A 21,349-nucleotide genomic window follows, 5' to 3' on the forward strand; every position below is an offset into this window, starting at 1 on the left:
TTTGGAAGATTGTCATTCCCTTAACTTCCCACAACTACCTTAAAACATCCAACCATATAAAATACGGGATATAACATCCTCCATGAGAAATTCCAATTTTTTTGCCACTCACCTTTTCTAATATTTCCAAGTTGAAATTCCAATTAATCATAAGAATTTTGTATCCAACAAGATCAAACATAGCCTTGCCCTTGACTTGTTACCGTTGTCTCCGAAATATCCTAATTTGAAAAATATGGGTTATAACATAGCCTGCATTTATGGACTCGGTTTATGATCCATAGATGGATCCACAAATCGTAGATCTGTCTCATAAATTAAAATTCAGAAACTTAACATCTGGCCTAATTTCTTGAGAAGGAATCTACGGTCTGTAGATCAATCTACGGACCGTAGATGGCCCTCGTGGAACTTGTCAACAACTTTTCTCTCAGGGTCATTTTGATCTTTTTCCACTCTTTAATCCATATACTATGTCATTTTGGCCTATCCTGAGTGAATAAGGAAAATACAGTCTACTAAACCTCCATATTCACTCCCAACACTCAGACAATCAAATCCAGTACGTTCTAAGCTTTCTCAAGCAAGAAACTAGAGTTCTTCACCTTCAAGCTCCAATCAAAAATTCCATCAAGTGTTTTCCTTCTAGATATATGGAATTTCATCAATGGGTATCCTTTTACCCATTGATTCCTAAAGTGAACCTAGTTCTTCTATTAATGATTTCTACAGAAGTTAGGGTTCTTACGTAAAGCATGATTTTCATTATATTTTCCATCCTTCTTTATGGATAGCTTGATTATGTCTTTTCACCTATAATTTTGTACTTCTAAATAGTATCTTCATGAACCCTTAGGATATAAATATTTCTATTTTATAACTGTGTTGTTTTAGATTGTTTATCTCAGACTATCAATTTCTCATGATTAAAGATATTCTCAAATAAAGTATCAATTAGTTATTATTAGTTTATCAGTTCACTAGCTAAGATTATTAGTTCTATCATCGTCATTCAGAATTATCATTTAATTAGTATTATTAATTTATTAGCATAAATTATATTGGGAGTATTAATTAGCATCGAGTGGACCAAGAGATGAAGGCTCATTCGTCAACTCAAGACTGGGACCTTTAGTAGAAATCCTTAAATTTCATAATTATGTGTCACTGTAGGATTTTAAGGATCACTCATCAGACCAAGAATGACACCTTAATCCTTCATGGACATCGGCTTAGTGGTACCACATTAGCTCAGATCAACTTGTATTCCCTGGCGAGGTATATTGGGCCCTTTTTATGAGGATTATACATCGAACTTAATATTTAGATCACCTGATTATAAGTCGCCTATTAGTAGCTCCCACAATTCAGTCTTAGATATTGCATAACCTTATTGTCAATTATTTCAGTTCAGTACTTGTCAGTTGTATGTTTTACTACTTGGTCATTGCATCATTTCATGCTATAATTTAGCTTAGCACTTCAATTTATCATGCTCAGTTTATTAGATTTATCATACATATCTCATATACTCAGTACATTCAAAGTACTAAATGCATATTGTTAACGATATATTGTGCTATAATATAGGTTCAGACACTCAACATCCAGCTTGTAGTTAGTACGATTATATATCGGGTCAGCAACAGAGTTTTGTGAGTCCTTATCTTTTGGGGAAAACCCTTATATTTATTTTATTTATTTGGTCTTTTAACTTTTAGATAATTATAGTTAGAAGGGTGTTTGTCCCAATAACTCATCTTAGTAAAGGTTTTTAGACAGCCAGATATTAGCTTCAACTTATGTTTTATTCAGAGGTTCTATTTAGTGTTTTTGAATTTAATAAACTATTCAAATTCATTTTTTGCATTAATTATCTTCAAACGTTAATTACATAAATCTCAGATTCATGCTAGATCATAAGTAAGCTTGGGGTCAACTGATGTCTAAAACCTCAACTTCTTCCTTCTAGGATTGGCTTTGTCTTTATACTGTCAGCTTTTTTAACTATCATATTAGTCGCAACCACTTGTTGGACCCCAACTTGAGTTATCGTAGCATAAGCATATCCGAGAGATGATGCTACTAACTTCATAAATATTTTCCTCCTAGCTTGGTCATAAGAGTCATTCAGACCACTAAGGAAGTAAAGCAACCTTTGTTTGCCACCTAGCTTGGTCATAAGAGTCATTGAGGCATAAGGAAGTGGAGCAACCTCTGTTTGCCTCCTAGCTTAGTCCTTAGAGATTTGTGACTATTGTTTTCAAGCATTTTATGCTATATATGATTGTAATTCAATTTTTTAATATTAATTGCAAACTTAAATACTAAAATTTATTGCTATACGTTGAGTCTATTAATAGACATTAGATAGTTAGAATATAATTCACTTGATGGGTAGTACGAGTTGGGTGTCAATGATCACATCCCACCCAGTTTTAGGGCGTGACATCATTGCATATTTGCAAGTAGCCTATGATACATTTTAAATTTTCAAAATTCAAGAGGCTCAGCTTGTCACGATCCGATCCGAATGTGATGGCACTTTTTCAAATACACCGGAATAAGTCAGTCTAAACCTAATCAACTACGAAAAATAATATAGAAGCAATCTAAATAAGATAGATATATGTAATAGCGGAAGTCTTAACCAACTACGATATCCCTAAAGACTTGTTGTCACATATACAAGCCTCTAAATGAAGGAAAATGAAAGATAAGTACAAGTCTCAATGTCTTTGTTTCTCAAATAGAGAAAAGCATAATAAAAGGGACAAGGGAGATCGCAAGAATCAATCATCTACCTCTTAAGTCTCCTCAAAAGCCTCGGATAAGAAAAAGGGAAAACTGAATCACGGTCTGTGCTCGGAACCTACGCAAGTGTAGATAGCAAGAGGTGAGTACCAAACAATACGATACTAAGCAAGCCAACTATTAAACAAGTTAAATCTAATAGAACACTAGAACTCCTTTAATCCCAACCAAACCTCCTCAACTACAAACCTGCATAAAAATTAGTCCAATCTAGAGTACACAATTCATAGAGCACATAGATCAATAAAAGCTCATCAGCGCCACTGAATATGTCGCATCAGTATCAAGTATATCAATCACAAAGACAATAATGAATGTATACACAACTTCACGATGACATATAAGATGTAATCCAATGCAATATGATATCACGTAAAGTAATGGATGTCTGTCCTTATGATACACATTCGTTGTAACTCAGTCTGAAACATATGGGGGTCGCACAAGGTCCATGTTTCCGCCAAAACTATTTTCCATCGGCATAATCATCAATCGTCAGAATCATTTCCCATGGCATCGCCAGAACATTTCCAATCGACATAATTATCACTCGTCAGAACTATTTCCCATCGGCATAAGTATCAATTGTCAGAATAATTTTCCATCAGTATAAGTATCAATCGGATCTCATTATAGTATTCCAGAACCAATGCAAATAAGCGTGCTCACACAAATAATGAGAGAATAATAATGTCCATAATGCAATTCATATCAAAGCAATTCACATCACACTATCAATAGTACATCAACACCAACATTTACATCTTTCACATAATTATAAGTCATCAAAGTCTCCATTTCATTTCCTCTTTGTCACATAATTAGAATCAATCGGTGAGCAAGTGTTTCAAGTTAATTCCCACTATAATGAGCAAATGACAATTTCATCAAGTTCACAATCACATTAGAGGTATCATAGCATTTCATTGAATTCACATAAATTTCAAGTCAAGGAGTTCACATTTTCGATCACAATCATAGCACACATAGATTTTTTATTAACTCCGATCTTTTATTAAGCATAGTTCACATAATTAAAGTCCCATACCTCATTTCTATTACTCCACAACACACAAATGAAAGATAATTCAAGAGTTCTACAAGATTTACATGGTTTTAGGAGTTCACATTTTTTATCAAAATCATAGCACACATAGACTTTTTATTAACCCCGATCTTTTATTAAGCATAGTTCACATGATTAAAGTCGCATACCTCATTCCCATTACTCCACAACACAAAATGAAAGATAATTCAAGAGTTCTACAAGATTTACATGGTTCTATAAGTTCACTTGCCTTAATCAATACTGGATCAATCACATACTTGAGCCTTCCCCTTCTGAATAGTGTCCATTCACCACAATCTAATCAAACAATGATTAACAATAAAATTTCAGAACTAATGACATCAAAAACACAAAATTCAAGAAAAAGGTCAAAACGACTCAAAACTTTGATTTTGAAAACGAGACTCAAATTTAGAAATTTTTATATGAAAATGTTCTTTGAAGTATTTGAAACTTATTGACGAAAACCATTTCGAAAAATGAAGTTATATTCAACGCATAATTATTATTTTATCAAAACCCAAGTTCTTAAATAAAAACCCCAATTTATTGAAACCAAAATCACTGATTTCGAGTTAAAATCAAGATATAATCATTGAGAAATGAAGATTATAGGTTAAAGTAACTTACAAAAAAAATCACAAAATTCTCTTTGAAATAACCACCCACGAGCTACCATATCAAAAAAATGGTGAAAATGACCTATTCCCGTCTTTAAAAAATGTCTACTGTTTCAGAGATTTTTACCCTCTGCGAATGCGACCCACTTACTCTGCAAACTCGGAGGCAAACTTAGAGTCACTCATCGAATGCGGTCATTACACCGCAAATGCGAACAAGGAGAGCCATCAACCTGCGCCAACGCAGCAAGGCTTCTGCAAATGCGAAGGTCAGTGACCTAACCTTTCGCGATCGCAGTCGAGCCTCCGCGAACGTGAAGGGTTGTGCACTAGACTTTAGTTGACAGCAACCACACTTAGCACAAATTCATGGATTGGACCCTCGGAATTCGCTCGAAACCCATGAACACAAACTAAATATGTTACCCTACTAAATTCAACGTTTCAGACTCATTGGAACTGTCGAAATTTAAATTCGAGGTCTCCTTGAACCGGAATCTATTTAGTCGACAAAAAACTAGTTTAGAACTTCAAGAAAACTAAAACACCCTCGGAGATTTTAAAAAATACATTGAAACTCTTCCTAGAGAAGTCGTCGAAATTCCATTCCAAATATTCAAACTCAAAATATTGACCAAAGTCAACTTTAGAATCTAAAACTCACAACTTAGGACCTCAAATCCACGATACCACTCTAAATTAAATTCCATCAACTCCTCTAGACCAAATTCCACATTTCAAAGATGATAGAATTGATGAAATTTTATTTCGAGACTTATATCTCTAAATGACACCAAAAATATCATGATTCAATCCATCTGGCCGTGTGGGCACCTACTCTAATACCTAGATAGGAGAACCCTTACAGAAATATCATGTGAAAGTTTAACAAATATCAAAATAACAGCCTAAAGAGTCAGGAATACACCAGAATTGAATTTTTAAAACTCTAAGGTTTATTACAAGAAATATTCTAACACCCCCAAGGATACTAGTCTAAATAGGTATAAGATCTTCTAAGAGTACAGTATATAAATAGAATAATAACACAGCTCCCACCATAAGGAAGGAAGAGTAGAAGTTGTTGGAGAATCGTCTTCGTCTACACCTATGAAATATCACTGACCCTACAACCAGACTATGCCAAGTAGAATAGTAAGAGTAGTATCAGTATAAACAACACGAACTGATAAGCATCATAGGTTAACCTGATACCCACCGCATAATATATAGAAATCAACAAGAAGAAAATATGTTCTTGAGGAAATACACTGCCAAATCTTTATGCATAAACTCTTATCCTTCCCAATTAAGTCCTTACTGTCATTCAAGCATAATGTTTATCCCTTATAGTTGATCCGCTGCCAACACTAATACAGATCAAGGCCTAGCCATTCTAACACCTAGAGAAGTTTCCAAACTATGAGCCACTACTAACACTGTTTAACCAGCCTACAACCTTAAGCTTTCACACCAACACCTAGCCCTCGAATAAATAAAATTTCACTTACAAGAGGGAAACGTTAAGATGGATTAAGGCTCCTCTACTAAATGTACTGGCCAACCATGGCGGACCTAACCTGCTCTAGTGGCCACACCATAGCAAGATTCCTCTCTCTAGGGCGGCCTGCCCAGAGATAGAATCTCTGAATTCTTTGCCAATCCCTCATTTTTCATATGTACCAACAGGACACCATCAATATCTAATTCTAAGTCACTATATTTACGAAACCATACATCAAATGCTCTATACTTGTTTACCCACTGCCTCATATTATGATATGAACGCATTTAGCCACCATAACAGAGTCCAGACAGATCATTTTAAGAGCAATATACAATTTCACAGTGTAAATCTCAAATACAACAGTCAACATGATAACATTTGGACCTTCGATTGTTTTATATTAATTATTACACAAAATGGCATGCTCAATTATAATCGGGTCAGTTTCTCTATCATCACACATATAGTCAAGATCAATTCATAAATTATAGACACACAACGGTTCTCTCATTGAACCTATAACCAAACTGTTAGTGTGTCAGAGTGACAGTCGATCCAATAGTTAGCATATATTAAAACGTGACATTCGATCCAATAGTTAGAATGTGTCGGAGCATGACACTCGATCCAATATATGTGTCAGAACATGACATCCGGTCCAATATATATGTTGTAATATGATACTCGATACAATATCACAATCACAAACACAATCACAGTCCACAACAAATAGTTCACATACTTGCACAATCAAGTAACGGATTTATTGCATGAAATTGTTCATAAATAATCATTTCATTAGTTTCATTCTATAATTTTCTTCATTAACAATATTTCATCAAGCCTTCTTTATTCAAGGCATCATTTTTGGTAGAAAAAGTTCTATATTATAAATTTTACGGTCTTGGGATTGTAGGCCAATCACAACTACATATCAATCACCTAACCACAATAATTAAATGCATAGAAAACTTCACAACATTACTCAATCACTATTAAGAGTCTTTCTTTGATATAGACTAAACGATAACCTACAGTTGCGGGTAATCAAATAGGTGTATGGCATGAGATTTATCAATACTAAGTCGTTCACATTTGCCCTTTATTTCATGATACGCATCGCTCAAGGATTTCACAGGGAATATCCAGCATGAACACACAATTATTGGTATAAATACATCCATCTATATACATCAATAGCCCATAACCCACAAGTTTCAAGATCTCCTCATAACCTAGCAATTGTCTACATTTAATCCCGCAAGGGTCATTGGCCTTCTAAGCAGTTTTCACCAAGGTTAACATTCAAAGATTGAATCTTTATCAATAGTCACATAATGATCATTACTCATATCATACATTTCCACTCTAACCAATAATTGACAATGACTTAACCATCCATACTTTGTGTCCGAAGGCTTGGACATGAAATCTCTCGTCAATCTATATTATGTTAAGCAATGAAAATGAATTTATAACTACTCAATTAAGAAAACATAGCCTACCTAGGCACCAAGAAGTTGTAGAAGAATTATAGTATGATCCCTGACTTCTCGAAGGAGAAGCTATGGAGACATGCCTGAAATCTGTGGGTTGTAGCCTTTCTTGCGCTATAATTCCCTACCTACCTTCTCTCCAAGTCTAGAGCATTTTTTGAGGGTTTCTATAGCAACTCTCATCTAGTTTGGCACTTAAGAGAAGAAGGAGATAATAAAAATTCACTCATTTTAATTCTAGCCCATCAAATCCCGCTATGGTGGCCTAAATCCCATTACGGCAACATTAGCACAGATAGTGTTCAGTAAAATGGGCATAACATTTTACTGTGAACTCCAAATCAGTCAAACTCAATGTTTTTGGAAAGAAGACTCATAGAACTTTGATTTGATAGGTTATGGTCCACCTAATTCATTATAAGATAAGAGTTATGATCGTTTGAAGTTGACCTTAGTTTAAACTCAAGTCTGAAACTAAATCGGAGAGACACTTTCAACTCAACTTTGAGATAGAAGCATAGTACGACCATAATTCACAACTAATGCACTTGCATACCAAGAAATTGATCCTAATTTTATGATGATTGAGATTCGTATACCTTTACTCCAAATATTTTTAGTAACGATAGAATAGGTCGTTACAGAAAACCACTATTTCATAACTTAAGCCTTTAAAACTCAAAGTTTTCCAAAAATCTTAACTTTTCAAGGGATTTCACAGAACCAACATCGAATATTGATCAAAAATGACTCAAAAAAACTACTGGGAGGGATAAAATGGTCATTTTTTAAAAATAATCAAAAATGACCTTCGCAGTCATTACACAGCTCGTAACCTTTTAACATGTTTATGACATCTTTTAGTTTTCTTAGTAAATTTGGAAAACATGAATTGACGATCTTTCAATCCCAATTAACTATATGAAACTCAAGAAATGAAGTTAATTGGAGCCTTAATCACCTGCTCAAATTAAAATGAAACCTCTCAAAGCCAAGAAAAGATTGACCATGAGTTCCTTCTTTGAGTCTAAACAAAAAGGGGGTCAAATATAATCTAAATCTATCTGCAGTATAGCTTACTTCAACAAACTTTAATATCTTAAAGACAAAACTGCCTTAAGATAAAGAACAACTATTAGTGTGGAGCATGATCAAGAAATCCTTGTCATGCAATATCTTTCAAACCTCTTTTTTTAAACATGATCTTATAAGATGAAATAAAGTAAAGATAATTGGCATCTTTTTTGTTTCTGCACCTTTTAATTTCTTCAACTAACTAGGTATGAAGGATTTAATTTTACTGTCAAATCATAGCCTTAAGTGATTGATTTAATACATGGAATCCTGGGGGACACCAACAAATACAAAGGAGGATAAAAGAGAAAGAATTTATGCACCTCCTTCTTCTTCTTTTTCTACTTTTCTTTATCCTTAAGGTTGCAAATGCACTTTCGTTAAGGATGTGACTTAGTAATTAATAAATTAAATATAAACCTTGTAGATTAGGGTTTAAATTTCCAACTAAGACAAAAAAAGGGGTGATTCTTCCCGTTTAGACTTAAGTCGTGGTGGATAGAATCATGTGATTATTATGTTGATTAGGTAACAAGTACCTAGTGAAATAATCAAGGCGCGAGAACTTTGGCCGACACCACTATAAAACAAACAGATACCATTGTTGTCTTATTGTGCATTTTAATGCAAACACCATCCAAGAATTCGAACCCTATGATCTTTACAAATCTTCAAAAGATATTAATTAGCATGTGAAGTGAAGGATTGCATGAAATCTTTTATCGAACATAAACGTCTCCTCCAATGTCAAATAAGAAAGAATTCATTTAATCTTCTACTAGCACCAATGAAAATCCATATATGGCCAAGATAAATTGTGTTTCCCATAATAGGAATGAGAAACTTGTATAGAAATGGAGATACAATTAATATATTTTTATACATCAAATATCTTTATTGCCATATGCATTTACAATTTTGAGGAATATTTTACGTACCAATGAATTATTGTACATTATTGAATGATAATATTTATTTGGATTTGATTTATATACACGGTCTAGAAAAGAAAATTCAACTTGATCAATATATTTTAACATGTGACAAATAACCTGCCTTCTTATTTAATTTTCAGGTTATTTATAAAAGTTTTTTATGTTATGTTATCTATGTACATAGAAGTTAAACTTTATTTGTAAAATAGATATTGAAACATGAATAACTCATAATATAGAGAAAAAAATCATCATCATAAATCGAAGATTTATAATTTTTAGGAACTTAAATACTAAATTTTCACAAATTAAAAGGTGAAAAAAGAGAAGATGAACTCTATTTTATAATTAAAAATTTTCTAGAATGATATGATTCAAAGAACAGTACAAGGACTCTTGGTCCTACCCTCTTTGGAAAGCAAAAAATATACCAAAAGCTAGCTTTAAATCATTAAAAAGAAAATCCAATAATAATTTCTAATAGCTTTTACATTAGGAACTAAACCTACAAATTCGCAGATTCAAAAGCACTTTCAGTAGAAAAATAAATTCTTTAAAAGGTAATTTATCAATAATAATAATTAAAAAAATGTTCAGTCATAATTTGTATGTATAAACCAAAACTCAATTAAAAATATTTTAGTACTAATTAATGTCATTCTTCAATATTTGATTAAACAAAAGGAGCTAAATTTTTGGTAATTTTGTCAACTCAAACAAAAGGTCATATTATAATTAAAGCATATTATCAGCCGCCACTCACACTCACCTTTAGTGGAGTTTGTGACAAAGGTTTCCATGTCCAAAACAAGAAGAAAAAGCTCATAGCACAAGAAATTTGAAAAAAAAATGTATAAACTATTATATGAAATCTTTTTGTCTATTTTCTCCTCTTCATCAATAGCTAGAGATAATGATGATGACAACAATATATTTAATGTAATATCATAAATGTAGTATGAGGAGGATAGAATATACATAGGCCTTATCTTATACTTTTGTGGATAGAGGAATCGTTTTCGATAAGCTCTCAACTCAAAAAAGAAGCTATTAAATTGCAAATACAAAAAAATATGATGGCAAAATAATAAAATATAATACAAATGAAATAATAATTGTAGCACACATCGAAGAATAAGATGAAAGGAGATGAGACAAGCCCATGCCTCCCCCCATCTAAAATGCGACAACACTCGATTACGTGCTAATCTTGTACCCTAATCCTCAACCTCCATAGATATATTTTATCTAATATCAGGTCCTGATAGCCGTGACTTCCCCACATGATAATGCTTAATGTTGTTGGTTTTGATGATTTAACAAACTAAGGGAACAGGTAAGGGACCTGATCCTTTTGAGGACTCTGAGTTGATAATGACAGCAGACAATAGTACAAAACAGATCTTGCCAAATCTGTAGGTCTGTTGTGTGCGCGGCCGAGTTCCTTTGCAGGGGGACAATTGTCTATCCAATAGAAAACGTCCAACACAATGTATATCTTATATATATATATATATACATACATATATATATATATATATATATATACATTCTCAACAATATTTCCTCCTTGGATTTTTGGAATCACTGAAAAAAAGAAAACATTGAAGCTCTTGTTCTCTAAAATCTACTCTCGAAGAAAAAGAAAGGCCTGGTAGAGTTATCAATCGTTTGTTGTTGTTTTAGAGTCTTAATTTCGTGGTCTTAATCTTTTTAAGATCTATTCCTCATTTATAAAGGAATTAAATCAGTTCTTTGACTTGTGTGATTAGTGAAGATTTGAGATGAAACCCTGTGAAATAGATCGTGATTTTTCTCCCTGAAGCAAGAAAATTTCCACTTAAAATCATGTGTTTGATTTTACATTCTTATTTTTAATTTTTTGTACTGTTTTCTGATAAGGGACCTAGTCCCTGAAGTTAAGTGAACGCATACATTTTAACAATTGATATTAGAGCAGGTTTTCTCTACCTAGTTAACACCAAGAGAAGTTTCTATAAAAATGGTTGCTCCACTTAATTTGGAAGAAGGTCAATCATCAACAAGACCTCCTCAATTCAATGGTCAATTCTATAGTTGGTGGAAGACTCGCATGCATGATTTCCTCATGGTTGAGGATAGTGAACTGTGAGACATCATTCTTGATAGTCCTCATGTTCCCACCATTGAGGCAAAAAAGGAGAAATCACCAGGATTATTCCTAAAACTTGAAGGCAGTACAATGAGGCTGATAGGAAAAAGATTAAGAAGAACTACAAGACTAAAAAATTGCTGGTGCGTGGGATTCGTGCTGAGGAGTCAACTGAATTTCTTTCTGTGAGTTTGCAAAAGAAATTTGGGATTTCTTGAAGATTGCTCATGAAGGGACTGAGCAATTAAAGGAATCTAAGGTGGACATTTTGACCACTCAGTATACAAATTTTATCATAAAAGGAGAGTCAATCTATGACATGCATACTAGGCTGTCTTATATCATGAACGAGCTTTAAAGCTTGGGGGAACCCATTCATCCTAGTAAGCAAGTTAGAAAAATTCTCAGAATTCTTTCCAAATCATGGGCCAGCAATGTCGATGCCATAACTAAAGCTAAGGACCTGAAGATTCTCACAATGGATGCATTGATTGGGAGTCTCCAAACCCATAAACTGAATTGAGCATAGGATGGTCTGAAGAAGGAGATCAAGCATGAGAAGTCATTTGCTCTAAAGGTAACTCCAAGTGAACTTTCAGTTGAAGATGAAGACATGGCCTATTTGACAAAGAGATTTCATAAGATAGTGAGAAAACACGATGGGTTTGCTAAGAAGGGCAACTCTAGTCAACCTGCAAATACCACAGATCTGTGTCATAAATGTGGCAAGACCAACTTCATCAGAGATTGCATAATGCATAAGGTGGAGTATAAAGACTATGTCAAAACTAGAGGAGATAAAAGAAGGGACCTGGTCTTTGATAAAAAGGGAAGAAAAGTTGTAGCTGACTATGTTGTCAAAAAGGCTCTTGTTGTTTGGGGAATTCCTCAAGCAATTCTGAGGAGTCTACTCATCCTGAAGATATTTTCATGGTAGCAGTAAAAGATGATGAAGAAGTGTTGGATTCGATATTTGCATTCATGGCATTGTCTGATGATGAGAAAACTGATGAAAAATCTCAAACAGAGGTAACTCTTGCTGACCTCAGACAGAACTTGCATGTATACTCTGCTAAAATATTGAGAAGCTTAGCAGTTGTGTTGATTGACTCAATTGGAGAGTTAACAAATGAGAAGGATATGATGAATAACGGCATAGAAATCTTTCAAGATGAAAAACATGTCCTAGTTGCTCAAATCTCTGAACTGGAAGAGCAAATTATGCTCTTAGTAGCAAATAATGTAGAGCTTGATCTTAAGCTCAAGAAGTTGAACAAAAGCAGTGAAAATTGCAATGATGAAGCTAGAAGTTTACAGGCTGAGCTTAAAGAGAAGTTAAATGAGGTTGAAATAAAACTATCTAATCTGGAAAAGAAGATAATGGTTTTACTAGCTGATAATGTAGAACTTAGCCATGAGCTTCAGAAATTCAATAAAAGTTATTCTAAAGGAAAGGATGAGGCCACTGATTTACAGTTGGAGCTTGAAGATAAGTTGAATGAAACTGAAGTGAAGTTGGATATGGCACTCAAAAGAAATTCTCAACTTGAAAATGATCTCGCTTAGTCAAAATAAGAGCTGAACAATTTGCTAAAATGGACTACCTCATCTAAAATACTTGAAAATTTGACTAGTCAGGAGTACAGTGGTGAAAGAGGACTTGGAAGCCTGAACATCATTCCTCCTCACAATCCTAATAGCAAGTATATATCTGTATCTGACAATCTCTTATGTATTCATTATGAAAGAAATGGTCATTTGAAGGATGACTATTCATCTTGGAAAAGATCTCAAGAAAATCTCTCAAACTATGTTAAATAGAAAGCCAGATAAAGCAAGGGACCTGGTCCTAACTCTAGACAGAAGAGTAGTACAAGAAAAGATACCTTACATTACTAGACCAAAAACTCTCTTATTATGCCTTTATCTGCCTATTAGGGACACAGTTTGAAATGAATTCCCAAATCTAACAACTGATATATGTTGAAGGAAAGTGGCAGTCAATGTTGGTTCAGGGACAAGTGGATGTTCAAAGCATATGACTCAAAAGATTGAAAACTTTTTCTCACTCAAGGCACTTCAAGGTGGAGGTGTCTCATTTGGTAATGGTTATATAAAGAAAGAAATGTGTGCAAGATTCCAAGCTTGTCCAAAGGAATCACACTTGAAGACTACTAAAAGAATTCTGAGATATCTGAAGAAAACTAGGGACCTGGTCCTATTTTATCCATCAGGAGATTCTTTCAATTTGGCTAGATATGCAAATGCAGATTATGTTGGGTACCATATTAAAAGAAAGAGCACATCAGGAATGGCTCATTTCCTGGGTTCATCTCTTATTTCTTGGGGTACTAAGAAGCAGAATTTTATTGCTCTTTAAACAGCTGAAGTTGAATATGTGGCAGCTGCATCATGTTGTACACAATTGTTGTGGATTAAACAGCAACTTGAAGATTTTGGAGTAGTCACTCAAACAATTCTGTTTTTGTGTGACAACACCAGTGCATTGAATATGGCAAAGAATCTAGTGCACCACAAGAGGACCAAGCATATTGATATCAGGCATCACTTTTTGAGAGACAATGTTGAGAAGGGAAACATTGCTATGAAGTTTTGTAAAACTGAGGATCAAATCGTTGATATCTTCACCAAGACTTTGAGTATGGATTAACTTGAGCAGAATGGACTGAAATTAGTAATGCTAAAGCAGAACTGACCTGGGTTTATCTAAAGCTCACAACCCTCATTAACTAAAATTAGGATGCAAATATCTTTGAACTTTGCATTGCATTATTTAATAAAAGTCAATTTAGTACCTGTACAGGTATACACTCACAAGAAATGAGCTTGAATAAAATAAGAATTGGAGGAGTAGGATAAATCATTCCTAACTTGTAGAGAAGGATCTAGTCCTATCTCAAGGTTAGAATTTCTTACATTCCATTATTAACTGCTTATGTGAACCATTGTGATTTCCATGTATCAGTCATCTGTCTTCTGACCGTTGTCTCATCAGTTAAAACTCAATCATTGTGATCTTTTTGAAGAGACCTAACACACCTTTTTCTTTCCTTTTATATACCTTCACCAGTTCTACATTTTCAAAAATAAAACCCTATTATGTTCTAAGTACTTTATCTCTCTCTGTAAAACTTCATCTCTCGTTCTTTGACTTCAAATCCTAAAAATGACTAACCATAGTCAGAATACTCAGGATATGCTTAAGGCTCTTCAAGAAATTTACCCTTCTGCATTTTCAAGTAGTTCTGATATTCCTTCTTCTTCTACTCTTCCTTCAACCCTTCATGCGGATGAAGTGTCTAAAAATCTTGTTACCCATTTTCTCTCATACTCTAAACTTGAATGAGCCTCAAAATATGTCACTGAATAATTATGTTCAGTCTAAACTTCCTTTTAAACCTGATTTATCATTGTCTCTATCTGGAGAGCTTATTTCTAACCTGGAAAAAACTCCTGAATTTGTCCCACCTTTCATAAATGTCATTGACGATGAAGATGTTGAGTACAATATGCCCATGTCTTGGGGAATTAAAAGAAAAATGGTGTATGTATCAAGCAAAGGAAAGGATAAACTGATAAGTGATGTTATGAAGTAAGCAAGGAAGAAACCACTGAGAGAAGGAGAAAAATATTGATGAGATTGTCATGCCTGATGAAGAGGATATCATTGAGGTGTCCAAATAAAACAGCAAGAAAACCAACAAAAGTTGCAGGGAGAAAACTAAGAAAAGCTTATCTTAAGGGCAAAAGAGCCAAAAAGCCAAGAAAAAGAAAAGTCTTTGTAAAAAGATCGGTTAGCAAGAAGAAGAAAGGAAAAAAAAGATGAACAAAAAGAAGAAAAGAAGCAAACCAAACGAAAAAGAGAGTCATCCCCAGAACAATCCCCAGATAGGAGAGAATCATCACCTAATACAGATGAACTTGATACAGATGAGTTATTTACTGCATTTGAACCCGAACTTGACAAGAGACCAGGTTCCAGTAGTAAAAAGATAAAGATTGAGAAGGAACTGTCCAAAGAACAAAGAGTTGACATTTTCAGGAATCAAAAAGTATTAAATGGCAGGGTGTTCAACACTGATATCATGGAAAAACTAGGGATAAGTGAGTTGGCTGATGTAGTGGAGCTTCAGGGTTGGACTCACCTGTTTGTAGACCATGTTCCAATGTTACATGAGTCACAGGTTTGAGATTTTTATTATAATGCTGAGTTTAAGGATAATGGGTGTCTTTACATCAAAGTTGAAGGTTTAGATATTTGTTCGAATAAATATATTCTTGGTGAAATTTTGAAAGTGAAATTAGAGGGGATCAGATCTATCATAGGAATGATCTGTTCAAAGAAGTTTGCTCAGGAGTGTGGGAAACTCCAAAAACTGAATATAGCAGACATTTCAAAAATGTTTTTAAAGGGAATGTACCAGTTGTATTTTGAGTTTGTGAACAAGGTGATGTTTCCTAGGTCTGAGAAGAGGACAGTAGCTTCTACAGCTGATTTGTTTATCATAGAAGCATTGAGCAAGTTTGATGCTATTAATTTGTCAGCCCTTATCTTGGAACACATACACAGAATAATCACTGCTAAGGATGGCAAACATGGAATGGGGTATAGGTATTTCCTCACTCGAGTGTTTAATCATTTTAAGGTTCTTTTAAGTGCAGGTGTAAGAGGAACCATAAATAAGTCTTTTTCTATGAACACTTTAGTGGAATGTGAGTGCGTAGAGGGAAAGACAGGTCAAGTGAGCAAAATGTCTGAACTCTACATTGAGAAGAATCAGTTGAAGTATGAATTAAAAGAGATGACAGCATTGTTGAGTGCTAAGGATGGAGAAATTGCTAAGCTCAAGGCACAGCTTGCTATGGCAAAATCAGAGGGACCAGGTTCTTCTGAACTACATGCCCTTAAAGAAGAGAATGCTAGTCTTGCTGCATAGGTCACTATTCTTGTTCCTCCTTGGCTTTTTGGAATCACTAAAAAAAAGAAAACCTTGAACCTTTTGTACTCTAAAATTTGCTCTCGAAGAAGACGAAGGACCTGGTAGAGTTATTAGTCGTTTGTTCTTATTTTAGAGTCTTGATTTCATGGTCTTAATCTTTGTAAGATCTATTCTTAATTTGTAAAGGAATTAGATCAGTTCTTTATTTATTGTCTTGTCAAAGTAACTAGAGTTAGTTATGGAGACTACCTGAAGTCTAAGTCAGCTAAGGTGTTGATTTAGTGAGCAATGGAGTTATTGCTTAGATCTGATTACAACAGAGTTGTTGTAGTGAAGGGAGTAGGGATTGGGAGTGCAATTCCTTGATTGCAAGAGTTTGTAATCTAAATCTTTGGATAGTTTGATTAGTGAAGATTTTAGGTGAAATCCTGTGAGACTGGTCGTGGTTTTTCTCCCTTAATCAAGGAGTTTTTCACGTAAAATCATGTGTCTGATTTTACGTTCTTATTTTAAATTTTCTGCACTATTTTCTAATAAGGGACTCGGTACCTGACGTTAAGTGGACGCATACATTTTAACACTACCTTCCTAAATTATTGCTCAAATATTTATTTCATCCGATTCCCTTATTACACAGGCTATTTCTTCTTTATTTTCCTTTAGATACACGATGAGTCAAATGGAATTCGAACTCGATATTTATACAAATCTTTTTTTTATCTTAATAATTATAATAACCAATAAATACAATACATGTATTTTTCATTTACCTATAATTAAGTAATACATATTTTTACTTAATTTTTTTATTATTAAGGTTATATTGCTTGGTTAACGCGAGTAAATATATACATAAAAATGTGATAGTCAACGCCTGTTGACATGGCCAATTTGAATTTGTGTTGAGTAAACCTAGTGAAAGATAAATTTCACCTACATGGATTGAGGTTGAATGGTTGGGATCTATCCATTCTTAATTAGAGGTTTTGAATTTGAGTCTTGGCTACATAAAAAATCCTGTTGGGAGCATCGAATCAAAAATGTGACCTGCAATGCTCAATTAAATTTGAATTAGTCGGACTTCAATATGAATATCCATGTCACAACCCGAATTTGAGTGTGATGGTACTTATCCATTCCCATGGAATAAGTCAGCCTAAACCCAACATTTGAAAGATAATGCTCAAACTGTTTAAATAGATAGATAATATATAAAAGCGAAATTCTTAGTCAACTACAATACCCCTAAAGAACTGGTTGTCACATGTACAAGCATCTAATACAACGATAATTACAATAAGTATAAGTCTCAATGTCTTTGTCACTCGAATAGAACAAAGCAAAAATAAAGAAGAACAAGGGAGATCGCCAGCGTCGAACATCTACCTCTCACGTCTCTTCTGTAAAGCCTCGGATAAAAGAAAGAGAACCGATTCACTATTCGGGATCGAAACCTACACAGTGTAAATAGCAAGGAGTGAGCACCTAACAACACGATACCCAACATGCGAACAACTAAAACTAAGCAAAGCTAAATAGAATACAAGTAGTCCTGTCATTCCAACCGAACCCCTCAGACTACAACCTGCATAAAAGTCAGCCCAATCTAACAGTTCTAATCACATAGGTATATATCATCAACAGTACAACTCAATTCTTAATCAAATCACATCAATCAATAGTATAAGGCACAGGAACAGCAAGGGGTAAACACAGTCCACAAATAGTAAAAGATGTACCATGCAATGCAATGCAATGTCCACGTATAGTGATGTATATTTATTTTAATGATACACGTCTGTTGACTAGTAGGTCAGAAATCATGGGGAACTCACATGGTCTATATATCCGCCGAAATCATTTTCCTTCGACATAAACATCAATCATCGAAACTATTTTCCTTGGTATAATCATCAATCGCCGGAACCATTTTCCTTCGGCATAGCCAGAAACATTTACCTTCGATATAATTCTCATATTAATTCTGTCACAGTATATTAGAATCAATGTAAATGGACAAAGTTCATATAAGTCAAAATAATGAAATGATGTCAACAACAATTCACAACTCATGTCACTATAATCGAATCGCATTTCACAAGTAATCAAAGTCATTATCATATTGAGCACATCATTATAATTCATCAAATTTCTATTTTAGTACCCCTAATTCCTAATTATCAAGTTCGATCACAATAGTCAAATAACCTGACCACTTTTTGTTACTTTTCAATACACATAACAAGAATACAATATTCTACAAGCTTAAACGAAGGTTTAGAATTTTTTTTGCCTCGAATTTAACCCCAACTACTCTAAAAATTGAGCCTTGCCCTTACGTTGACGCTTTGAATCGATAAAATCTATTTAAATATGAAATCTCAATAAGAAAATGATTTCAACGACACCCAAATCATAATTTTTGAAAACTGAGCTGAAATCAAAATAAAAACCCAATTTCGAAAATGAAGGGTAAATCAAAAAAAATTACATGAAGATGTTCCTTGAATTATTTGAAATCTATTAGTGAAAACCATTTCGAATTTGGAGCTAAAATCAGTTCATAACCTGAAATTTTATAAAACTCAAGTTCTTGATGAAACCCACATTTTTAGAATCCAAAACAAGAAATTAAAGGTTGAATCACATAATTCTCAATTGATATTGATGAATCTAAGTTAAAATCATGTACCCAATTGATCCCATGCAAGAATTCTCCTTGAAATCGCCTATTTCAAGCTTAGAAACTCAACAATGGAGGAAAAATGACTAAACCCCAACCTTTGAAAAAGGTCACTGTTCAGGCATGGATTGCTCATAACGGACATGACACTCAGCCACGCGATCGCGATGAGTCACGGGTCAACTCATTTATTTTGACCCTCACGATCGCAAGAAGGGCTCATGTGATCGCGACTCACCCACCTCGCGATCGCAAAGCACAAGACTTAATACCTACGCGATCGCGGGATAAGTTCTTGCGGTCGCGAAGAACAAAACGACTTGCACCAGCAACTGAAAACACAGCAAACACTCCAAACACAAAAGTTCTAGATTGGACCTTCGGGATTCGTTCGGAATCCTGTCCACAAAAACCATATATGCTACCCTACTTAATTCAACATTCCGGACTCAATGGATCTGTCAGAATTTGAATTTGAGGTCCCATTGACCTGAAACTCAATAAGTCGCTACGAAACTAACTTCAAGCCTTAAAATACCAAAACAAGCTCGGAACCTCTAAAAATTCAACCAAGACCACCGCTAGTCCTAAAATAATCCCCTGAATCCAATGGAATTTTCAGAATTTTATTTTGAGTATCGAAACTCCGAATGTTGACCAAAGTTAAACCTCTGATCAAAATTTCAAGAATTTCCAACTTAGGACCTCAAATCCACGTTACAACTCCAAATCTAATTTCGTCAACTCTCCTAGACCGAATTCCACATTCCGGAGCTGATGGAATAGAAGAAATTTCATTCTCACTCGTAGCGCCGATTGGTACCAAAAACCACTTTTGAACAATTTAAGCCTCTAAAAACCCAAAAACTTCCAAAACTCCAAACTTTTCAATGAATTTCCAAAACCAACACTCAACACTGATCAATAATGACTCGAGACAACTATCGAAAGTGATAAAACAATCATTATAAGAAAAATTCCAAAAATGACCTTGAGGTCATTACCATCCAACACCTGAAAAGCAAAATTCCACAACGTAACATCCTTTTGAAGACCAGCACATAATTTAATATATATCCCTTTTATTTCCCTATCAAACCGTCTGTCCACTCTTTTTTCTATTGTTTCTTTTTCCTTCTTTTGTTAGCTTAAAAGCACCCCCTCACCCTTTCTCTCCCTTTCAATATTCCATAGCAACATTTACTAAATCCCAAAACAAAAACAAAAAAGCTCCTAACATCTGCCCTTTAAATTTCTTTCCTCATCATCATTATCATGAACGGGAAAAAAACCCTAAATAGCCCGATAGAAAGCCCGTTATCGGGCAACACGTCCGATAACTTCTCTAAAGAACTAGACAAGTTCCTCCCTATAGCCAATGTTAGTAGAATAATGAAAAAATCTCTTCCAACCAACGCGAAAATCTCCAAAGAAGCCAAAGAAACCGTTCAAGAATGCGTATCTGAGTTCATTAGCTTCATCACGGGTGAAGCATCGGATAAATGCCAAAGAGAGAAGAGGAAGACCATCAATGGAGATGACCTTTTATGGGCTATGACAACATTAGGGTTTGAAAATTATGTTGGACCCTTAAAAGGTTTTCTTAATAAGTATAGAGAAAGTGAAGGAGAAAAAAATATCATGGCTAGAAATGATGAAACTTTTCATGAACCCATTATAACTAGTACTAATAATATTATTAGTACTACTTATAGCAATAATAATGTTACAAAATTCTCACTAGCAAGGCCTGAAATTATTCAGAGCTTTAATAATGGGAATTTTTCACAAAATTATGGTGAGAATTTGACATCTAAAGCTAATCTTCATGGGGTTGAATGGTAGATTTTTATTTTTTTGAAAAAAATAATATTACGTTCTTGTTTCTTAATTAAAATATTTTATTGCTTTTTCTTTTTCGTTTTTAAATTAACATATTTTATTGCTTTTATATATAGTACGTGTTAAGTATTATAGTTGAATTTATAGGTTTGCTGATTATGTATCTTTCTGATGTAATGAATGAGCTGATTCATCAATGTCATGTTGTTATTATTAA

At 34.1% G+C, this 21,349-nt stretch overlaps 1 protein-coding gene across 1 annotated transcript; it reads left to right on the forward strand.

The window, feature by feature from the left end:
• The first annotated feature begins 20,416 nt into the window (after window positions 1-20,416).
• LOC129887274 (nuclear transcription factor Y subunit B-3-like) lies at window positions 20,417-21,349 on the forward strand. The gene has a single exon (XM_055962307.1). It carries the CDS (start codon window positions 20,566-20,568, stop codon window positions 21,133-21,135), a length of 570 nt encoding a protein of 189 aa, XP_055818282.1. The 5' UTR covers window positions 20,417-20,565; the 3' UTR covers window positions 21,136-21,349.

The sequence above is a fragment of the Solanum dulcamara genome, chromosome 1 (genome assembly GCF_947179165.1).
Source record: "Solanum dulcamara chromosome 1, daSolDulc1.2, whole genome shotgun sequence".
Classification (NCBI taxonomy): domain Eukaryota; kingdom Viridiplantae; phylum Streptophyta; class Magnoliopsida; order Solanales; family Solanaceae; genus Solanum; species Solanum dulcamara.

Bases quoted from the DNA above. Each gene is read 5' to 3' on its own strand.
- LOC129887274 (XM_055962307.1), top strand. From the start codon at position 20,566: ATGAACGGGAAAAAAACCCTAAATAGCCCGATAGAAAGCCCGTTATCG.